Source organism: Anomalospiza imberbis, chromosome 8, assembly GCF_031753505.1.
Source record: "Anomalospiza imberbis isolate Cuckoo-Finch-1a 21T00152 chromosome 8, ASM3175350v1, whole genome shotgun sequence".
NCBI lineage: Eukaryota > Metazoa > Chordata > Aves > Passeriformes > Viduidae > Anomalospiza > Anomalospiza imberbis.
The window spans coordinates 15,732,890-15,755,068 of NC_089688.1; the positions used below are offsets into that span (position 1 = coordinate 15,732,890).

The 22,179-nt window shown below is 45.2% G+C and overlaps 2 protein-coding genes across 52 annotated transcripts in view; both read left to right on the top strand.

Annotated features, from left to right (window-relative positions):
- SORBS1 (sorbin and SH3 domain containing 1) overlaps nt 1-15,472 on the top strand; it is a 160,655-nt gene extending 145,183 nt beyond the window's left edge. For 31 of the 50 annotated variants that reach the window (XM_068198422.1, XM_068198421.1, XM_068198433.1 and 28 more), the window contains 7 exons: nt 598-792; nt 2,716-3,444; nt 4,731-4,847; nt 10,258-10,317; nt 10,953-11,143; nt 12,396-12,508; nt 13,323-15,472. In XM_068198422.1, the coding sequence (XP_068054523.1) occupies nt 598-792; nt 2,716-3,444; nt 4,731-4,847; nt 10,258-10,317; nt 10,953-11,143; nt 12,396-12,508; nt 13,323-13,390 (1,473 nt within the window). In that variant the 3' untranslated portion in view covers nt 13,391-15,472. The remainder of the gene's footprint in view (nt 1-597; nt 793-2,715; nt 3,445-4,730; nt 4,848-10,257; nt 10,318-10,952; nt 11,144-12,395; nt 12,509-13,322) is intronic. The other 19 variants (XM_068198449.1, XM_068198459.1, XM_068198469.1 and 16 more) reach the window with 11 other exon arrangements.
- Nucleotides 15,473-17,759: 2,287 nt separating this feature from the next.
- PDLIM1 (PDZ and LIM domain 1) overlaps nt 17,760-22,179 on the top strand; it is a 44,096-nt gene continuing 39,676 nt past the window's right edge. The window contains exon 1 of one of the 2 annotated variants that reach the window (XM_068197443.1): nt 17,760-17,916. In XM_068197443.1, coding sequence (XP_068053544.1) covers nt 17,821-17,916 — 96 coding nt within the window. In that variant the 5' untranslated portion in view covers nt 17,760-17,820. Of the gene's footprint in view, nt 18,004-22,179 lie in introns of both variants that reach the window. The other variant, XM_068197442.1, reaches the window with a different exon arrangement.

Consider the following 22,179-nt stretch of genomic DNA (forward strand, 5'->3'; position numbering starts at 1 on the left):
GAGTGAAGGTGTGGGAAGGGGTTGTGTAATGCCTGTTCAGAAGAAAGTCAGCCATATTTAGATTAAGCAGCAGAATTTCTCCATCTTGACCAGCTTTATGTTTTGATGCTCAGATTAGATCTTCTCTGTCTTCTCTTTTAATTATATAAGAAGATAAGGCTTGCAGTGTATATTAAGGATCTGGAAGTTACTTTGTCAGCAAAACTTGGAGAGATCACAGAGAGGCCTAGGATAAACTGCAGACCTGTGCATACTTTCTATACACCTCATATGCCTGAGAGTCTCATGGTCAGCCTGAAACAGCTGGTTTCCATTTTTAACTGGCTTTAGCAAGTAGGGTCTTGAAAATGTGAGCATAACTGAGTCTGCAGACAGACCCAGTCAGTACTAGAAGACCTGCAATTTTTTCTTTCTCTTAACTCTTAATCCACAGTTTAGGATCAGAATAATTTGAAATAGGAATAATTCCAATTAGGAAATTGGAAATTGAGAACCACCAATTATTTTAGGTCAACTGCATCCAGATTTAAAATGTAATATTCTTTGGAATGATGAAACATGTTAAAATCACAACTACATTGCTATTCCTTCCCACAGGGGGAAAGGATCACGTTGATTCGACGAGTGGATGAGAACTGGTATGAAGGAAGAATCTCTGGCACCAGTCGCCAGGGCATCTTCCCTGTCACTTACGTGGAGGTGCTCAAACGGCCAGTGGTCAAGAATGCCATTGACTATCCTGACCCACCCGTGTCCCTCTCCCCGAGCCGCAGCATGACAGCTTCACCACAGGTACTAGGACTAGATGCAGCCAGGCTCAACACCTTGCAAAAGAGTGGGATATTGCCATTCTTGTGCAAGAAGCAGTAGCTGAAAGCAAGCTGTATTTAAGACTAGAATTTTGTGCCATAAAGCAACATGCTCCCTGCAGTAAGCTTCAACTGCAGGAAGAGGTGTTGTTTCATTTACCAGAAAGGTTAATGAATGGATCATTTGGGGATTTGGAGACTCAGCTTTTTATCTCTGATATGTAGCTTGAATCCAGGCCAGGTTGAAAGGGCTGCAGTTCACAGCCATGTGATTAAATTTCACTGCCAGAGATGGAATGAATTAGTGATCCACTTCTTCTGGGTATGTGTTTACAGTTCACACACCTTTACTGTGATGAGGGGAATTTTATATTATGACTATTAGAAGTGTCTTAGTCTGTAAGGTTTTAAGAAGTGCTATAGTCTGTAAGAGTCATTATACTGATCCCAGTCAGCTTGAATTAAGCTGTATACCTGTCCCTGTATGATCTAACTCATGACCAAGGTTTTTAGAGACAGGGTCAGGAGAACAGCCTGTATTATTTGAAACTGCTGCTACATTAACTCAGGTTTTGAGAGCAGGTCAGTCTGGGATCTTCCATGAATATTAGATTCATTACAAACCATACTGAAGTTCAAAGCAGAAATCGAAATGGCATCAGGTAATTATATGGGGATCCTAGAATGTTTGCCATGGCAAATTTATCAGGGAGATAGTGAGTCTCTAAATCCCCTGATATTTTGCTCCCATCCTGCAAATACTCATTCCAGGGGAAGGTCAGCATACATGTTTGGGTCATGGCCATGAGGTTCTGATGCATCTCCCTCTTACCCAGGGGACAAGGTCAAGATTGCAAGAAACATAAGCAGAGAACTGGGATTGTGAGGAAGGGATATATGGTACAGAAAGGATAGGAAAAAAGATGCCATGACTCATGCCTGTTGTCTGTCTGGATCTTTCCTAAAAGGAGTGTTTTCAGCCTTCACCACTGTGTAAAGAGGAAAAACGTGTTGCTCGTTTGAGATTCTCAGTCAAAGTGGACGTCAGCTGAGCTTTTCTGTGAGCTTAGCAGCCTTTCCATAGCTGTTCCTTATCTTTGACAAGCTCCCTGCAAGCTTCTCCCTTTGATGGAAGGGATCATATCCACCTATTTTTAGTTTCCTTTCCTGTTCTTTTGATTCCTCCCCTAAAAAGTCAGTACTCCCCCTAGTTTTTTGCCTGACTTGGCTGAGGACTGAGAAACAGTCTGACAAGTGCTAATGTAGCTGTTCTCACCAATGCTGCTGGTGGTAAAAGCCACAGCCAGGACTTGGTAGTGTGTTCTGCCCTTTAAACACAGGACCTATTTTAATCACCTGAAGAGCAAATAGCCACAGCTGGCTTTTTTGGTCCCTTTCTCCTATGCAGCTTCTGCAATGCATGCGTCCTGAGGAGCAGGCAATGCTCATGCTAGATTTGGATAAAGTCAAAGTTCATTGCAGCACTGAATTCTGGCTGGATCCACAGAGTGAGTTGCTGGGACCCCAGCTATTGCTGCCAGGCCAGTCCAATGGTGCATTCTGCCATCGTGATGGTGGCTTCAACTGCTCCCTGAGGGACTTAGGGCTTATGGTATGAAGTCAGAGGCCACAAGGTGGTTTGTGTCTGGGATACTGGCAAAGGCTGGAGAAGGGTATTAGCAGCACAGATACAGGCTGGACTCTGTGGTTGGAGTAGCTGTGGACAGCATTGTCTCCAATGCAGCAGAGCATCCATAGAAAACTTAAGCATGTGGTCACAGATCTGCTTCTCTCCACACTGGCTCTTTCTCCTCTTACTTTTGCTTGGTTTTGTATTTCCTTTATTTTTTTTTTTTTTTTTTTGTTCATTTCTTTCTTTTTCTCTCCTGCTTTTGTCTCCTACAAGTCTCCCAGCTCTGAGCTGCTCCATACTCCAACTCCTCCGCCTTTGCCTTTTGCGCGCCGCGCTTTGTCTCCAGAGGTGCAGGCGGTCACATCCGAGTGGATTGCTCTGACCGTGGGAGTGTCTCCCAGCACCACTCCTGCCATAACTCCTCCATTGCCTCCTCCGCCTGAAGCCTCCCTCTCTCACACTGACTATCTCTCGCCTTCTGCTGCAGCCAGCCCTTCCCCCACAGTCAGCCTCCACCATTCTCATCTCTCTGGCTCCTCGACTCCCAGGTCCATTAAATCCCCATTGCCCTCTTCCTCATCCAGACCTCAATCCTCTGCCCGCAGTTTCTACCAGGCCACTTCACAAAACGAAGAAAAGTTTGTTGACTCCCCTTCTCCCATCGTGACCTACTCTAACTCCTCTCGCTGGGCAGTGGAGAGCCCAGAAAGCATCCTCGCAGAGCAGCGTGGCACCACTGCCAGCCAAGCCTGGCTCCCAAAGACAGGAGAGGGCAGCAGCCACCCTGAGCAGAGTGCTCATGCTGTCCCCAAGATCTCTGTTGAGCGCTGCCTGAAACCATCCCAACTAGACATGCGTGCGAGCCCAGAAAGGAGACCTGTGGGTTCCTCTGAGGACAACCAGTTGTGTCAGGAGCTAATGGCTATTGTTCAGGGAGGTAAAACAGAGAAAAGAGACGTGAGGAAAGGTGATACGGGAAAGTTTCAAAGCGGGGAAAAGAAGGTACTTCTGCATGTGTGTGTGCTGCTCTGAATTGCTGATTTTTGTTTAACTGGTGGGTTGATGTTTGTGCTGCTCTGCAGGCAAAGCAGAGCCAGTGGCTGCCACATGTCATTTTGATGATCTTAAGACATTTTTTCAGGGGTCACCAGTGGCATTCACTTATAGCAGATCAAAAAGTTTTGGAAGAGGGCTTAAGAGCAGTGTAGAGAAAATTATTTTAGAATAGATAACACAGGACTGACACAATCAGTCACACCTAATGAGGTGATTATCCCAGATAGTCACTATTACCAGACGCATCAGATGAAAGCATCACACAGGTCCACCTGCAGAATACAGACATTTTCTTGCTGATCAGAGATTTTACAGTGTGCAGTGAATCATTTTTGGTTATAGAATGTGTTTGTTTTCCCTAAAATCAAGAACCAAAAAGCATTTTAAACATAAACCTGGCTCCTAGAATCATGAAAGGAGTCCCCTGTTGATCCTGGAGCCTATGGTTTAGTGAACCTTAGTCTGGGATGTGCATGACTAAGGGAGTTTTGATTGTTACCTATGTATTGAGGGGAAATTATTACCTTTGCATTTTTAAAATTATATGAAAGGCTCTAGCCACAAAAGATAATTAGACCTACTGATGCTTTCCTCAAAGAGTTTTTAGTTATATGCAGCCATATGTTACAATTAGAGGAAACATAGAGGGAACTCTCCAGTAGCTTCTACAACATATCTTCAGCCCTCAGTCTTTGTATAGGATATATGCTTTACTTTGCAACTCTCTGTTACCTTGGGACACATTGTGGGGTACAGCCAGCCCAATTTCATCACAGTACCCCGAGTGTAAGTTTGGAAGATTTGAAATCATAGAATTCTAAATACTGTCTTGGATGCACTGCAATGCCTCCATGACATATCCCATCTAGTCAACATTAAATAATGAGAAACTAGGGTTTCCAAGATGACATGTTTCACACTGGGCAAACTTATGACAAATAATATGATTTCTGCTTGAATCATAACCAGAAGTCTACTGGGAGCTGTGTCAAGACTGTACTGTTTACCATCCAGATATATTTTAGTAGCATTTTTAGACTTAACCTGCATGTGTAAAAGAGAGTGAGGTGGTCAGCTCAGACAAACCAACTGGAAACTGCACTTGTCCTTGCATGGAGTTACTGTTGCTGTGTTTGCTTCAAATTTACTGGATAGTAGATGGTCTTACCACTAGCAGTGGTTGTGATAAGAGAGTATGTGCCAAGCTGACCAATTTTTCTTTTCTTCAAAAGACTGCAGACTCAAAAGTATTCTCTTCATCTGCTCCTCTCTCTTCCTCTACCCTCTCTTCCTCTACTGTCACAACACAGCCACCTCCCAGACTTACACGCAGAGTCAATAAGCCACAGGTAATCATCTTTGCTGATTAATCTTCCATCACTTATAGTTGTTTCCATGCCATGCCATTGTTTTGTCATATGCTTCTTTAGTAACTCATTGATTACACAGGTGAGATAATTTTCTTCTTAAGTTAGATTTTTTATTAAAAAAAGAGAAAAATTACTACTAGGCTGTGCAGAAGGGCAGGCAAGGGCAAAATCTTCAGCTGCTGCAAATCTACATAGATCAAGTCTAGGTTTCTGCTTGTTTGTACCAGCTGAGGATCTGTTTATTGGTTCCTCCAAAAGATTAACTCAGAGCTTACTTAGTTCTGACCTTAAGCTCCTACAACTTGATTGCATTATACAGCAGTGTTGGTGACCTTCTTAGTAGGAATGGTGTAGCATAAGAAAATTTGGTTCAGGTATTGTTTAACCACCTGAGATCAGGATTCAAGCATGATCAGGATTTGAGCATCTCAGAGCTGGGGATAAGGCATACACATCTTGGTATCCACAATGCCAGGGGCCTGTTCTGGTCTTCTCAGGTGGGATTCAGAGGTTCTAAGCTCTATTGCTGAGAGCTACAAACATTTTTAAAGAGGGCTGCAGTAGGGTCTGTGCAGCATGGCTCAGCCTCAGCACTGTGTCTGGGGTCCCTAGAGTGTGGAAATGAGCAATGCTTACATCGGTGCCTCATCAGTCCTTCATGGCAGCTTCCACAAGGTGGCAATATTTGAAACAGAAAGTACACAATTAACAAAAAATTGAGTTTTTAGTGATGGGTATTGGGGAAGCAATCTTTAGCTTGATCAGTGAACCAGGCAAGTTGTTCATGCAGGATAAATGTGGGAAGTAGTTGCCAATGTTACTTACTTTCTTGATTAGATTAAGAGAGAGACAGCTTAAACCCTGAAATTTCCCTATTATGTTTACTTATTTTCTTCCACTTGAAGCTTGCAGAACTTTTTGCTGAACAACCACCTCCTGCTTCCCTTTCACTTTCAACATAGAATACATATTCTGCTTCATGTTAAAAATCCATAGAAGTTTCCTGTGTTGGCCTTTTTCCTGAGCTCTGATCTGCTTGGTCATGCTGGTGCTTGCACTGAATATATGTGATCCAAAAGAACAGAAGGAAAGAGCCACGTTTAGACAAAGTTCTTTCTCTCCAGTGATGATTAGCACACAGTTCTATTTTGGGTGTTCCACCTGGTTGTAATAAAACCCCGTGGCTTTTCTTTGTAGTCAAAGTCAAGTCAATATTTATATTTTATATGCCTTGATAATCAGAGCATTGTCAGTGTCAAATTAAAACTCTGTATGACATTAGCAGTAGTCTTGACCTCATTTGCAGCTCTGCGTCCACAGTTCTTTAGGGAGCAGGGGTGGTATTTATATGTGCAAACGGCTTCTCATTATCTGTGTGGTCCATACAGAGGCTGATGGTTTCAGCAGAACTTCAGGTAATACCCTGGAGGCTTTTCAAATATCTGTATCTCTCAAATGATTTTAATCAAATGAGAAAATCATTTAGCAGACATGGAAATGAGACATTACATTTGGCTTTTCCCTCCATTAGTGTCCATCCCTGGTGTTTGAGGTACTTTATGATTTTGAATTTTAGTTTTCTTTCTCATTATGGATAACCTCTGCAGTTATGAAATTCTGACCCAGGGTTATTTGCAGGGTCCTTTGGTATAGGACTGGTGTAAGGACTCTGTTCTTACCTGTTACATTAAGTAAAAAGCGTTTGAGCAGTGTGGTGGCTTTGGCCCTGGGGCTGGACTGTGGCTGTGGGGAGGGGAAGGCAAGATTGGCTTGACAAGGGTCCCTGTATTAGCAACGTGAGGGATGTTGCTGGGATCTATCTGCTCCCATGCACTTGTACAGAGCCACTCCAGCAGAGTGGTAATTTTTGGCTGGTAGAGAGGGCAGCATATGAGGTGGATGTTCAGACCCATGTTCTCCAGCACAGACCAACTACCCCTATCATGCTTCTTGCTTTGCACCATGTTCAAGGTAAGCTTTTACCTCCTCCAGTGGTTTTCTGTTGCTCCACAAATTCAGCACAGCAATGTTTCTGCCGAGTGCTTGCTGTGCAAGGCAGAGCTGCCCAGCCTGCAACAGGCATTTGGTACCTATTTTCCAAGGGGAATGCCTTTTTCTGCTGTAGACACAGCCTTCAGCTTCTGATCCAGGGTCTGGGGAGTCTTTCCACCGATTATGACAGCCTTCAGGTCAGGCTGTTCCACTCTGCAGCCTTTTCAGTGTCCTTTGTGAGAGCTCTTCAGCCAGGTTTCCATTCGCTTTCACCAGAGCTGGGCTTGGTGTGTGCAGGGCTTTTCCTTTCATTTCGCCTGGGCTGGGGAGGCCCCCCTGGTCTTGGTTCTTCATTCACGTGTGGGAGCATCAGTGCTGATGTGTGCCCTCCTCTGAGGGAACACCAATTTGTCTGTCTCTCTTGTGTGTCTATTAGTCTGTTCTGTTTAGCTCTGTGTTTCCGTATGTAGTTCTTTAACTCCCACCTGAAATGGATGGATGACACATAAACAAGAGCTGCAATGGATAGTTGCACTGATGACATGAATTTCACTAGGAGCAGGGGGAGCACTGTTGAGCAGTTCCAGCATCTTTCTGCCTGACATTTAAAACCTGTCTTAGGGCTTTTCTAGGCTCTTAATGTAGAACTTTTTTCTGGTAATTTTACAAAAGTATAGCGCTCTTTAGATCCATCTCCAAACTCCATATGAGGTGGAAATACTGGCCAGCTGTGCTTTAGGACTAACTATACTGCATATTTGTGTACACAGTCTGTAGAAACAGAGACATTGAGACTTCAGCACATACTTAAGTTTATTCACTTAGCCTTAACAAAGCACAAAGTGTGGCTGAGCTGGTAGAAGTTGAGATGTCCTCACAGGTTGTGAATACCTGGTCACTTTTAGGGCCTTCAGTTTACCCTCAGTAGTTACAGGGCTGGCTCAGTGTTTTGGGGGATGTCTTTTATACTTTGGAGCTGTGCCAAACTCTTCCTGATTCTTCAGACACTTCTGGCACAAGGGAACCACCACTGTATGTAGTACATGGACTGTCTAAACCCATGTTTGAAGAGCATTTGGACCTCTAACACTTTTTTCCCCCTTTAATCTCTTCCTTCCCTGAAAGAATAATGTAGGGTTTGGTTGGTTGATCTAAAAAAAAAAATATAAAGCCACATAGATCATGCTACCAGGGTCACTTGTTTACATTAGTGGGGTGGTACATTTACAGTCCAAAATTATGGGACCTGATCTGGTCAGTTTTTCATCCTGTTTAGCTAATTCTGCATAGTTGCTGAGTGTGGGGTGTTTCACCACCTCAATGCAGGGCTCTGCTGCAGCTCTGGGAGTTAGTGCTTTGGTAGAAGCTGCATGGATTTCTGGTGCAGAGGCCAGAGGATATCCACTTAGTTATGTGTCTTGTCAGGAACTGGAAATTCCTGCTTGGCCTTTACCACTGCCCAGCTGCCTCATGGAAGTCCCCATGAGAATCCTGCCAGGAAAGGGAATGTGTCCCAGGTTCTGATGCTGCACCTCCTGGTAATACAAACCTGCACTATGGAACATTCAGAGGCAGTGTCAATTGTTTAGCTCTCAGAAAATGAATTTAATTCATAGATATTAATGCTTTTAGGAAGAAAAGCTGTGCAGGGAGGTCACAAGTAATCAGTAGGAAATGGACCATGTGATCTTAGGAGCTCAAGGGGCAATTTCAGCAGTTTATTGGTTTGGAACAGAGAAACACTTTCTTGAATTAAAATAAAACCACCCAAAGACATTCCTACAGCTGTCTCAGCCTGAAAATTGTTTTTTCCAGCTACTTGACCACCTGCGTTAGCTCTGGTCTCATTAGATTTGATGCACTGTATCCAGTTGGTCTGCATAATATTAACTTTAAATTTGTTATTTTTTCATTTGCCTTTCAGGGCTGATGATAGGCAGGAGGGACTTCCAGAAATCCTGTGAGGATTTCAGGCTCCACAGTAAATGCTTTGAATGCAAATTCCACTGCAATTAGTACATTGAACTTACATTTAAATTTCTTTCTCTAGAAATAGACATGGTAACAGAGCATTGTTTCATAGCACAGTGATCCCAGATTCCAGCACCAGGGAGTAGAGCTGACTACAAAGGAGTTGCTGTGGGGCTAGGTTGCCCAAGAATGGGTCACAGTCCTCGAGAAAAGAGATGGTTTGCTTTAATACAGTGATGGGCACAGCTCCAGAGGTCCAAGATGTGGTTCAGTGCAGCTTTGAGAGAAATGAGCTCATCCCCCTGCACTTCTCAAAGTCTTTGAGCATGCTTGTGCTGAAGGTGTCCCACACCTCTCTACTGTCTGCTTCTGCTCTCTCTCAGTGTGCCTTGAAAAAGCCAGGTGTTTACTGGAGGGCACTGATGAGGTGAATAAAGAGGAGGACAGAAAGCTTAAAATTGAGGCCTGTGGAATTTAGTTTGAAAATTGTGTTGAATGATCACAGAGCATGGCCATGTGATCTGTATCTCAATGCACTTTGCCAAGCAGCCCTGAAGGCAGTACACTAGCTCAGACATTACATTTGCTCACAGCTTCCAGTGGGTGTTGATTATGCAAAAATGTGCAAAACCAGGCTGTGGATATTTATGGTTTTTTCAGTGATCTTCCCCTTCCCCATAAAACCTCCAGCCTCAAACACTGATTTCCCTTTATGTGTCCTGGGACACACGGTCCCTGTGTAGAGTTGTGACTGCGGAGTGAGGCAGGACAGACTCCAGCAGCTTCACTGGTGGTGGTGTTTGGAGCTGGGTTTTTCAGTCAAGGCCTCCTCTGACCTGAAGCTCTGCCTTTTTGTGGGAATTAATAAAACATTTCAGATCCTTGCTTGGTACAGGGTAGAGTGATTTTTCTGGGGCTACACGGCATTGTGCCTTCTGAGAACCTGAGCTGTTGTTTTGTTAAAAAAAGAAAGCAAGTTGCTGTTCTCTTCTGTGCCAAAGTAATTGAGGACTTTTCTGAAAACAGCAACACATGCCTTCCAGCATGCTTTTGGCTTTTCAGTTATGATGCTCCCAAGTTTGTGTTCCTGTCTTTGTTCTTTTTCCCCTACAGGAATGCAGTATGATACTGTTGTACCATTTCTGCCTGTAGCAGTGTCCATAACCTTCCATTCTGATTCCTTGCCCTACCTTCTGTTTTGCTTTCCCTTGCAGCATTGTGTGCTGCTGTTGTGTTACTGTAGCCTCAATGTCTCTTGTGTAAATGAAGGGTCTTGCTGTTCAAAGAATATGGTGTTGGGGTGGGGAGGGGGGGAGTTGTTCATTTCCTTTTGTTGTCTGCACTCCATTTACATTTTTTTTTAAATTCTGACCAATATAACATCTGCTAAAATGTCTTCCTTATCATTTGCTTGGTGATCACACAGCCTTCCCACCATTCATTGAAAGCTGGACCAGATCTCACAGAGTCTGAAAAGAGCTATGTGGTAAGGCCCCTGTTTAACTCAGATGTGTAGTCCTAGACACTCTTCACCCAGACAGTAACACCTCAGTAAGAGATAAAATGCCAGCACTATTTTTAGTTGCAAAGTAGATACATATTTATCTCTTTGCATATATTGCTTGTTTGCAAAAGAAGAAAGAGAATTTAACAATTAGAAAAAACTGTCACAGCCAATGAAAAGTTGGGCTAATTGTGCTGCCAGACCCTGGGTATAAGTTAAATGAAGCCAAATGCATGAATGGAGCAGCCCAACCTCACCTTGCATTCTTGAACTGACTTCATAGCATTTGGAATGGTGCCACTGCATAACTAATTGCAACCTCTTATGCTGCTTCTTTTAAAAATATATGTAAATGTATTTGTTACAAATCTTCAAACTAAATGCCAAATTCTTCTGTATCTTGCCTGTTTTTCCATGCTTACATCTGGATCCCTTCTGCACTCCACTACCTGGATATTTACCTGGATCTACAACTCTTCTTTTGTTTTTGGTTTTTTTACTGGACTTATATGCTGCAACTGGAATGTCCCATCTCTTCTTATCTATATTTTCCCCTCCCTTCCCCCTGTTGACTGTCCTTTGGGTGTTCTTGGATGTCAATGCTGCCTACCACACAGGAAGCTGTTTGCAATGAGATCATAAACATTGCAGAAAAGTCTGTTCATTACTGCAGTACTATTTCTCAGCCTCTTGACTCTCGCCACAAGGTGACCTCTAATGACCATAAATCATCTCTCATCATTTCTCAGCAACCTCAAGCACAGCAGCAAGGAGCCAGCCCTGAGCGAAGTCAAACACCACGAGACATGTAAGTTCTTTTGGTTCCCATGTCTTCCAGGGCCGATATTTCTGACTGGTGGTAAAGATAGGGAGGTATGGGAGCTCTCAGTGTTTCAGAAGGTAAATTAGAATTATGTGGAAATGTCAGCTTTGCTTTAAAGAACAAAAGTAGCCACATATCGTCATAATGAGTTTGAGACTGTGCCCTTTCTGTCTATAGCACCTGAAACAATGACCTCATGATCCTGGATGGGGTCTCCATTACAGAGGCTGTCTCAGTGTCTTTGTATCTTGAAGCTGGCAACAAGTTCATATCCAATGGCTATACTTGATCATATGATGTGGATCAACGTGTTCCACTCTGTTCTTAGCTTCTCACAGTGCAGTGACAGTCCCAACACCAATGCCACTTGGTGCATTGCTGACCAGTTCCACAGGTGAATTGGTAGCTGAGAGACCAAGGCTGAGATTTTCAAAGCTGTTCAGTGGAGCTGCCACTAAGCTTGGTGGGGCCTTACACTGATGATTCTGAGAATAGCAGCCTGCACTTTGTGCTGGGGACTGATGGTCACAGCAACTGGCTTGTGAAAGGAGCCTTTGGTTCATGCAGAGCAGGAACATCTCACATCAGCCTATTTTAATGCTCTATAGACAGGGGATCCAAGCCTCCCCAAATTTGTCCAAAGGTTGTTTGCACTCCATAAGGATCCTTTCTAGTGAATACAGAGTGCCTGTGGTACAAATTACATCAGTGCAGGATTCAGCCTTGGGTTTTCAATTCCACCAGACCTCCTCAGCCATGATTTATCCAGCAACCTTAGTGCAGTACAGTAGGCAATAACTTTTTCTAAAGTCCTTTGCTCTGCCACTTGGCCAATTATGGCTCTCTCTACCTATGTGCCTGGGCAAGGAAACAGCTGTCTCATTTAGCCCAGGAATGAGTGTATCCAGGTTTTGGCTTGCACTTAATAGGGTATCTGCAATTGAATGCTGTCTAGGTGCTACGTGTTAGGAAGACTCTAGTTGTTTGTCTGTGCAGACAACTACAGAAAGGGAGCAGAAGCTCTCCACATACCCCACACAGTGTAGGTATGACACTTTTTACTACCATGACCTTTTGACATCAGCGAGTTCAATGCAGTTGGCTTACACCTCTCAAAAGGCAAACATAGGTCCAGACTGCAATCAACAGTATGTAATAGGAATTAGGGGAACATCGTCTTCTGAGGGGATGTCAAAGAAATCCAATGGCTAACATGTAGTATCTTTCTGGTTTTTAGAGTTAGCTACCAAGCCCTCTACAGCTACACTCCTCAGAATGATGATGAGCTGGAACTGAGGGACGGTGACATTGTCGACGTCATGGAGAAATGTGATGACGGCTGGTTTGTGGGTGAGTGTCACACTTGCCTGTGAGCAGAGCTTTTTGGGAGAGCAGTTTTGCAGAGTGTCTGGAAGTTGCTTCCATTTTTGGGGTCAAAATGGTGAAAGAAATTTACTTCAGTTTTTCCACAATTTCCCATCTTTTCCCACCAAGAATATTAAAATTAGGCTGCAAGGTGGTGGAACTTTGTTTTCCTTGCTAGGTCTCTAGTACTTCCTTTTTTATCTTCTTGGTATCTCCATTCCTCTCTTTGTCCTGATCCTTCTTGTTTACACAGATGACAGAGCAACAGAGGGAATTAAAAAAAACTTTAAAAACTTAAAAATTTCTATAGCATTTCCAAAGCTGAGGGAGCCATGACTAGTTACACAAAGTGGCAAGCAGGGGGTGAAGACAACACATGGATAGGAGTTGCAGTCCCTGAAAATCCAGCCTCAAGTGCATGTTTAGCAAAATCCTTTACTTTCAAGGAGTGCAAGTCTGGACAGTGTTCTCCATCTCAGCACTTCAAATCCAGGCTTGCCATCTCTTCTTAAGGGAGATTAGCTTATTTACACTGAGAATAATTTGACTTCTACCCTATAGGCCCAGGAGCTTTCACCAGCACCTTATTAATTGTTAAAGGGGATGACTAAAGATGATTAGTAGCGGAACTAGTTGTGATCTGTTTCTACCAAAAGACTCTTTGACTAGGGCTCCTATTTATATGAGGAATCAATGCCTGCAGGCAGAAGAGGTTGCCACCAGTACCTTTTTAAACCCTGGAGCCTTCCTTGCATGTCTCCATCTTACTATGTCTTCCTTGTGTTTTATTTTGCAACAGGTACATCCAGGAGAACAAGGCAATTTGGCACCTTCCCAGGCAACTATGTGAAGCTTCTGTACCTGTAAAATAACAGTGATCCCATCATGACAAAGATGGTGGGATTCCTTTCCAGATGGTGTTTTTAAACAGTGAAGAAACAGACAATTTATGAATGTAATAGACAAGAGATGAGAAGTGTTAGGAGGATGTGGTTATGTGGTACACTATTGAGTTGAATGTGTAGCCCTGCTTCCATAGAGTCAGGGTGTGATTTGTTTGCTGAAGAAGAGACAGATTCTAGTTTACAGTGCTGCCTTTGTGTATTCCTCTCCCTTCCCCAGTAAGAGTTTTGATGATAATCTTAATTTGTACGGAGAACTTACCTCTGAGAAGGCTTCAGGGAAGCACATGGTATAGGTTTTGTTTGTGTGTTGAGATAGGGTAGTGCTTTGGGGCAGTACTCAACCCTGCAGCTGCTCACATTCGTTGGCACAGGAGTTCAAGAAACAGGCTTGCTGCCCAGTTTCTGCCTTGCTGAAGACTCTTTTCTCTGCCTTCCATTTCCATAGAAAATCTTTCCTTCATGTCATGCATCTTAAGACTAGCAGAGGCAGAGGACAGCTGATACAATTGAATTGCAGAGCTCTGTGTGGAAAAGGAGTTTGGGACTGGTGGTTTAATCCAGAGAGGTCAGCCAGAGCATAATGCAAATGCGCAAAAATCCCAAACCCTTTAATAACATGCTACTGATCTCTGCAGGGTTTTTTCTTTTGTGCAGGGGGTGTGTGTGTGAATGTATTGTGTGCAAAATTAACTGAGTCCTGTTTTTTTAAAGAGAAATCAGCCTAGCTTTGACATTTATCTGCACAAAGAATAGAACCAATAAACAGAATATCCGTGAGGGCAAATCCTGTTTATGAGTCCTATGGCTGTTCACCTTCTCTGCTCCTCTTGCCCTGTCACTGGCCCTAAAGGATCACACACCTTTTCCAGTATATGCTGTGGGATGAAATACTGGGACTTCTTTCCAAGCATTAAATCTTAGAGGCTCTGATAAATCTGAGCCATGTATCACTGAGGGTGCCTTTTTTTTTTCATTTTGGTTACAGTGTTGCTGATAGGTCAAATAAATACATGCATTTTGGCTGCCTCTTAGTCATACAAAAAAGTCTAAGCAATTTGGAAAGCTGTTCCCAGCAGTTATTACCAGTTACATAGATTTTTATTTCCTTGAGGGGAAAAAAACCCCATGGCTTGGCTGTATGTTTGCCTGTAAATCCACTATGAATACTCTTTTGGTAGACTTTTTGTTATTAAGAAAAAGCGTAAACAAAACCAGTTCTATCAGACTCTGCTTCCTACAATTGCCGTACAAATAGCAAAGGGTAGATTGCTATTTTGTCATAAACCGTATTTAATAATATAAAATGCCTATTTTTATGCTGATGCTTTTATACAGATTTATTAAGAGTACACTACAAGTAACTGTTAGCACGACTTGCAATGTTTTGATAAACTAGCCATGCTCCTGGGTTTGAAATCAAGTAGGCTTGTCTTCCGTCTCAGTCAGCGGAAGAGAAGACTCTGTGTCTCAGAAGTTTGACTGTAAATATGTATATTTAACTTTGTACAGACAATGTACTTACCTTGTATAGAGAAATAATTTAAACACATTGAGTGAAGGGAGGGGAAAAAAGGCAGTTGTGAAAGGTTGGGATTTTTTTCCACTTTAATTTAAGTGATGGAATTCCATGTATGTTCACATAAAGAGTTTTAGCACAAAATATTCATTATGAAAGGGTTTCAGATATGACACAAAGTACCACTGTTTATTTTCTGCAGGAGGTATCTTGAATCCTGCATCTTATTTATGGGTTAGTTGTTCTGCTTTGGGTTTGCCCTCCAGTTATTTGCAACAATGTTTAGTCCTGTTGATAAGATTGGATAACACCAAATAAATCTATCCAGCAAAGTAACATGTTGATATTGATTGTATATAACATACTCATTTAAAAGTTAATTTTCTGTTCTTGCTCTTGCCAGTTTAAGTTAAACACACACACACCACACATATCCACACAAACTGCAACTTCTTTTTGTGTTGATTTTTTGTTTCTTATTGCAGTGGATTACTATTTGACAATTAATAAATGGAATTATTGAATTACTATTGTGTTCCTCGTACAAATTATTAAATAAAATCTATTCTGGTTGTTCCTGTAGCAATGCACTTTTGTACTAGTGCCCCGCTGTGGCTTTGTATCCATACCGATGTGTGGGTGTCTGCCATGGGCTTCTCCACTATCCTGCACCTGAGGATCCTGCTTGTGATTTGGCTTGAGTTCACGAGTCCTTCCTGAGCTGTAGGCTGGTTGTGACTTTTGCTTAAAGAAATCAAGGTGTAAAGGCAGAGGAGAAGCTGATTACACACAGATCTCACCGTAACATGGTGTCAGGGTACAGTTGCTGTGGTGTGCACGCAGACCTGGGAGGTCAGGAGTACACCTCTCTCCACTGGTTTACAAAGGGTCTTTGTGACCTCAGATGAAAAGACCACCCAGCTTAAGTCAGGCAAGAAACTCAAAATGCTAACCTGTGGGGGAAGGGATATCAGTTGGTGTTGGGCTTACATGTGCATTTTTAACCCTGACTTGGGTCAAAAGCTTTAAGACTCCGCCATCTGGTAGCTGCACCCTGACAGGGCAGTTATGGCTACAGCATTAACTCATGGAGTTTGTAGGTCTGTGGTGATTGTATTGTCTCCCAGCCCTGCAGCAATACACCTAGCTGGGACTTTCTGGGTGTACCTTATGTTAGGGAACAGTCCCTGAAGGAGTAGAGTGAGGGAAGGCAACAGCTGAGCTGCCTGGGTGGGCTCACTGGGGGCCGGTAACACACAAGTACCCAAAAAATGCATCCTGCAGCTCCGCGTTTGACTCCTGCATGGTGCCTGTGCAGGAGTGTGCTCATGCTAAAGACTGGTATTTCACAAGGAGTTTTAACTTTTTGGAGACCTCCATCTCAGACTAAGCCAAAATTGTGCAACAGATTCAAATTCCGTGATGATGCGACTGGATGGCCAGGCAGACAGATAAACATCATGGCAGCTCTCACAATAATTTTAGGAAGTCAAACTGTAAACAAGTTGATCCTAAAACCAAACTACCACGACAGAAAAAAGCCTCAGGCTCCTTTACATGTTTTTAGAAAGCACACAGACACAAGCCCTTTTTTTGTTTCACAGGTTACTTTATATAAAAGGGCAGCCTGACCATGGCTTTAGTGACAAACACTGCTCACCTTTGCTTTACAGCAGCCTGGACAGGGAGAGAAGAAACTCATCTGTGTCTGCTCAGCATTGGCATTTACTCACTCTCTAAGGTAAGGAAGCTAGAGGTGCTAGTGACTTCAGAAGCTGGGCAAGCAGAGAGGGGAAGGTGACCCAGAAGTGTGCAACAGCCCTCTGGAGATCCTGCACATTGCTGTGGCAAAGCAGTCACTTTCTTCACTGGGACAAGTGCCACACCAATGATGTAGTGGAAGAGCTACTTCTCTCTGCTAGGGATGATATTAATAGTCTGGACACATGGACCCTAGAAAGAAATAACCTATGAAAAGGCAAGATAATGCAGGAAAAAGGGCACAACCACAAATGGGGATTGCAGAAGCAAGAGTGTGCCTTGTGATGGGATAATTTGTGGCCGTGCCTTGTAGGACCAGTACCTGGGTGACCTGCATCATTCCTACTTGCTGCCTGCTCCATGTTCTCCAGCTGTGGCTGAATCCCAGCTTCAGCTACAGGTCGCTGATGATGTGCTTATGGGTGAGCTGTATTCATTAACTAAATGAGCAGCAATGCTTGCACTCCAGTTGTAAATGCCAATGCCGTTGCAGTGACCAACCTTTCCCACTTGTCCACCAGATTTCTGAGGGCTTAATATGCAACTGAAACAACTATTTTTCCTAAATCACAGATAAGAAGATTGGCCGAAAAAAACTGTATAGAAGAATTCCTTTTATTGGTGGTACCGTGCTTAAGGGGCTAGAGATAAGCAAAACGCTGTCTAAATCAGTGAACCTGGGATAAGTCAGCGGAGAATAACCTTCCCAGGCTCCACCCTCACTCACCCGATCCTGGCGGGGAACTGCAGGCTTATTTCCATTGCTTCCATTAGGTTTCAGAGTTAACACTGCTCCAGGCTGGAGAGTATTGGCCTGGGAGATGCCGCACCGGGGCACTCCTGCGTGCGGCTGCCTGCCGGAGGCTTGTCCCGCCTGCCAGCACGGAGCGGGTGAGAGGCGCCGGGATTCCCGACCCCGGCGGCCGCCGTCCCTCGGGAGGGCCTGACCCCGGAGCGCGGCGGAGCGGCTCCCACCCGGGGAGGCGGCGGGGAGCGGGCGCTGCTGCCCCCGGGGCGGGGCGGGCCCGGCGGGCGGGGCGGGCCGGGCCGGGGGCGGGCCGGGCCCGGCCGGAGCGGCGGGGCTGTCGGAGCCACCCGCGAGGTGCAGCGCGCACATGGGGACGCACCGCATCGTGCTCTCGGGCCCCGGGCCCTGGGGCTTCCGCCTGGTGGGCGGCCGCGACTTCGAGCAGCCCCTCGCCATCTCCCGGGTAGGGTGGCCTGCGGCGGGCGGTGCTGGGGGCGGCCGGGGTCGGCTCGGGCTGGCAGGTGGCACAACGGCAAAGCCGGGGCGGGCGGTGGGATTGTCTTTTTCTCCCCCTTGTTTTTTAGTTTGTTTGCGTTTTTTATGTTTACGGAGAAATCAGTGGTGGCACACTCAGCCCCTTCACCTGTGGCAGACTAGATGTAGTCTTTACTTCCCACCGAACCTCCCTCCTCAGCCTGTCCATAGGGACCCTGCAAGCTGTAAGAACTCCCTCAGCCCCTGGTTCGGGTTTCGCAGCCCACCCTGAGGGAGCCCGTCTCACCGAAGTGGGCTGAATACTTGCCTGCCTTTGCTTGCCATGTATAGTTAAGAGCCTTTGTTTACAGAAGCCATGTTAAGGTGTGTTTAGTGCCTCTGCCCGTCTCTGTTCGAAGTCCTGCTTGCCCCCCCCCTTAAAGAGAAATTAGTTAGAAAATGGCAAAAATTTTGCGTCGAAACAGTTTTAGCGTCGTACATGGCTTTTCCCTCCTCTGCCGCAGCGTTTGCCTGCCAGACGCCGGTGCTCGCTGCCTCGCTGTCCTGTCCCCACCTGCCCCCACAGGTGCTCGGCCCGGCTGGGAGCTGGGCCCTGCCCCGCCGCGCCCTGCAGGCGGCCAGAGCCACGGGCTCGTGTGTGGGGCCCCGAACCCCAAACTCCTGCTCGGCCTTGCGTGGGGTGCACTGCGCAGAGACTCTTGTCGGGGCTGGCTGCAGGTCTCCCCTATGGGAATAGGAACGAAGGGATTGCTTCACGTTCCAACAATCCCTCGGCTAAACAGAGCCATCCAGCGAGCTGCTGTTAGCCTTGGGCTCTGGCATCTGCCACCATTGCACAATTTTGAAGTGCCCGCATTCCCCAGGTGAGGAAGGGCTGCGGGAAGTGGAATATGCCAGAACTAGAATTTGCGTGAATCTACTGCCCTTAAGGAAGAGCAGGATGGTCAGACTCGTGAATTTTTGTAAGTGCCTCCTGCCACGGGATCTCCTGCCAGGGGGTCCCACTGCCTGAAGGTGCCCATGTGCCGCGGGGAAGCTGCCAGCTGCAGGAAGGGCAGAACTCGCAAGTGCTGTTAAACCCACGGGGGGTGGGGGGTGAGTTACTAGTTTTCTGTGTGATCTCTTTCAATTACAGTAATGATGCTTCATTTTTCTGAAGCATTTTTAGGACATGAAAGCAGCTTTACTCTAAGGAAAGTGATATTTACTTCATTATTATGGTAATTATTGCCATTTCCTTCCAGCAAAAGACTCCTAAGCAGAAGGGTGTCTAAAGCCCTACCTGCTCTTACCTCATCTTTGTCAATGCTTATAGGCACATACCAAGGGACACAGATCAGCAAAGCAGCAAAAATAACCACCTCATGAGAAATTCTGACCCTAGAGACTAAAATGTAATGAAATAGCCTCTCTGATGGTGGTGACGTAAATGCAGACAATTAGCAGCTCTTATCAGGGCTTTCCCTTGTAACCCCTCTGCCACTTTTAATTTCCCCTCCCAGACTTAAAGTCATTAATCTTTCCTGTGGTTTGCTCACAAGGCTCCTGGATTTCTCTCCTGGGTTCAGGAGTGAAATTCTTGGCAAGTCTTCTTCTTACCATGTAAAAAAAAGATCTGATCCAGTTTTGACCTGTTTTAAAAGGCCTGTTCCTCCTTGTGTGGTGACTTTACACATTCTTGCTTATTTTACTTGGCACCTGTGTTTTCACCAGAGACGTTTCTGGCACGGAGCCCTTCTTCCCTCGCAGGATGGGGTGAGCTCTGGCCATAGGACTGACATCTTCAGGAGTTGTGAGGGCCTTGGTCCTATTGTGGTGTGAGATAAAGGGGCTACCTGAGGCCAGTGAGAGGGTGGGGAGTCTGTAACCTGTGGTAAGAGCATTACCCTGGGAGGTTGCGGTTCTCCGTCCTCAGCACTGTCTTTGCTTTGTGCTGCGAGCGGTGGGAGGTGGGCGACTGCACAGATGTACTCATGAGGAGCGCTGTTAGCAGGGCTGCACAGCACTGGGCTGCCTGCCCTGGGCATGGGGGAGCAGCAGCACCCCGACACTGAGAGCGCTGCAGTTTGGCTGTGCTGTCTATGGGGTCAGTGCCATCCCATGTAGCCACTGGAGCCTGTCCCAGTGATGCACTGGGATCACCATGCTGTTCCATGTGCTGGCATGATGGGATGCCAGGAGAGATGACCATCCAGGCATAGACCTGAACTGGGTATCTTGCAGCTCTCTCTGAACCAGGTACCTAAATTCAGCCTGCATTGCCTGCCAGGAGCTCCTGTTTGGCTTCTGGCACCATGATCCTTGTGCTGTTAACCTTTAGAGTTTATCTTGGTATTTATGGCCCTCATCACCATTGTGCCTCAGCTTCTTGCTGAGTGGCTTTTGGCTTCTCAAGCTCCTCAGTTAGCTAGGGAGCAGCTGTACTTGAATGTAGTCATGTTGGTGGGAGGCAGCACCCTTTGAGTTGTTCTCCAGAGGAAGTCATTGAAGCTTGGTGTTGCAGTCCTGGGTCCAAGAAAGATGAGGACCACTGGTGCCATGATCATGGGAACCACCAGATCAGCCTGTCCAAGGGCTTCTGGCTGACAGTGGCTGCATGGTACCAGTGTCTGGTTGTGCCTTAGAGGAGCAGCAGATGAAAGATTGTGGCATTTCCACAACTGCTCTTACCTTGTCTTTTATCACTGCCCTGCCTCACTTTCCACTTGAAATATGTGTCTAAAACTCCTTCAGGCTCAAATACATCACAAGCATCTTTTTGTGAGAACACTTCTGGTTTCTTGGTTGTGTTGGACTCGTCTTCCTGGAGACAACTGAGTATGGAGATTTCACAAGTGCTGCTTGCGAGACTTTCTTGTGGAGTTTCCCATCTTTTTAGGATGGATGATTCACAGATATTTATGGCTTACATTTCTTTTTAAAACTGTAGGGCTCTGGTGGACAGTTTATTGCAGTCTTTGTTCAGAAAAAACCTCAAACTTGTGTTGATCAGTGTAATGAACTCTGAGCCAAAGCCTGCTGGATTGCCCTACAGGAGTAGGAAAGGCCCTTGTCTTTACTGCTCTTTGTGTGATACTCTGCAGTGAGTCAGTGGAGTAGAATTTGAGAGAAGTTCTTTCTGAGACATGAATGGACACAATACAGGATAATAGTTTCTGTAGAGCTGACCTATGCACTGGTTAGTTCTCAGTGGGAGCTGATGGAGGAAGCAAGCAGCACATTTATAAGCAGCCACTGATGAAATGGAGCTGTCTGAGAAGCAGTGCAGTTGACAGACCCCATCTCCCTCCATTCCTAAGGTAACATGAGCTATTGCCTGTTTGGTTGCATTTGATTTTGATAAATATTGAGGCTTTTTGCTTCCAGCTGAATACATGGAAATATCTGATAAACCTTGTTATTGAGATGAATTTTATGGTTTGTGGTAGCGATCTTGAGCATCTGACCCAAAATATGGGTGGAGCAGATATTTGCTGTTTTGTCACATCAAAAACCTCCCAGCTCCATTAAGGACGGGTGTCTCTTGGAGTCTGTGAAACTGGACATTTTCTTATAAAACTAGTTTTCCAATGAAAAAAAGATTTCAAGACAGACCAGTTATGTAAATACATTAAAAAGATGAAATCCCAACGTGATGCTTGTTGCTGATTTTGACCACTGTAAAATTAATTCATCCCTGCTTAGTCTGATATTTTATCTATTTGTGATATTTTAAAAACTCAGAATTTATATAAAGTACAGAATTGGATCATAATTGGATATTTGAGTGTGTTGCTTTTCTTTGTAAGCATGGCCTTCTGAAACAGCTTTATAAACTTAAAGCTTGATTTAGTGGTAAAACTGGACTTGATGGTCTGAGATCAATCATGGGACTGAATCCTATGGTGTGAAAAGATACCAGGTTTAGCTTTGGTTCCAGCTGATGTCCTTACCCTGTCAGGCAGAAACCCTTGTAGGAAGCAGCTGAGCATTGGCATCCCACAGCCAGTGGTGAGGGAGAGCCCTGCTGGTAGGGGACACCCTGCTAATGGGCATCCCTTGATGGGATGGGTGGAGACTGTCCTCCCTCTGGTGCATGCCAGGGCTTAGCCAAGTGGCACAAGTGACTGCCCTGGGAGCTGGGCTCCAGTCTCTTCCCCAGGTGGCTGCAGGTTATTTTTCTGAGACATGAGGACAGCTGGGGCTTTCCAGGCAGCCCTCTGCTCCCAGAGTGGAACCTTTTGGCCTTCCC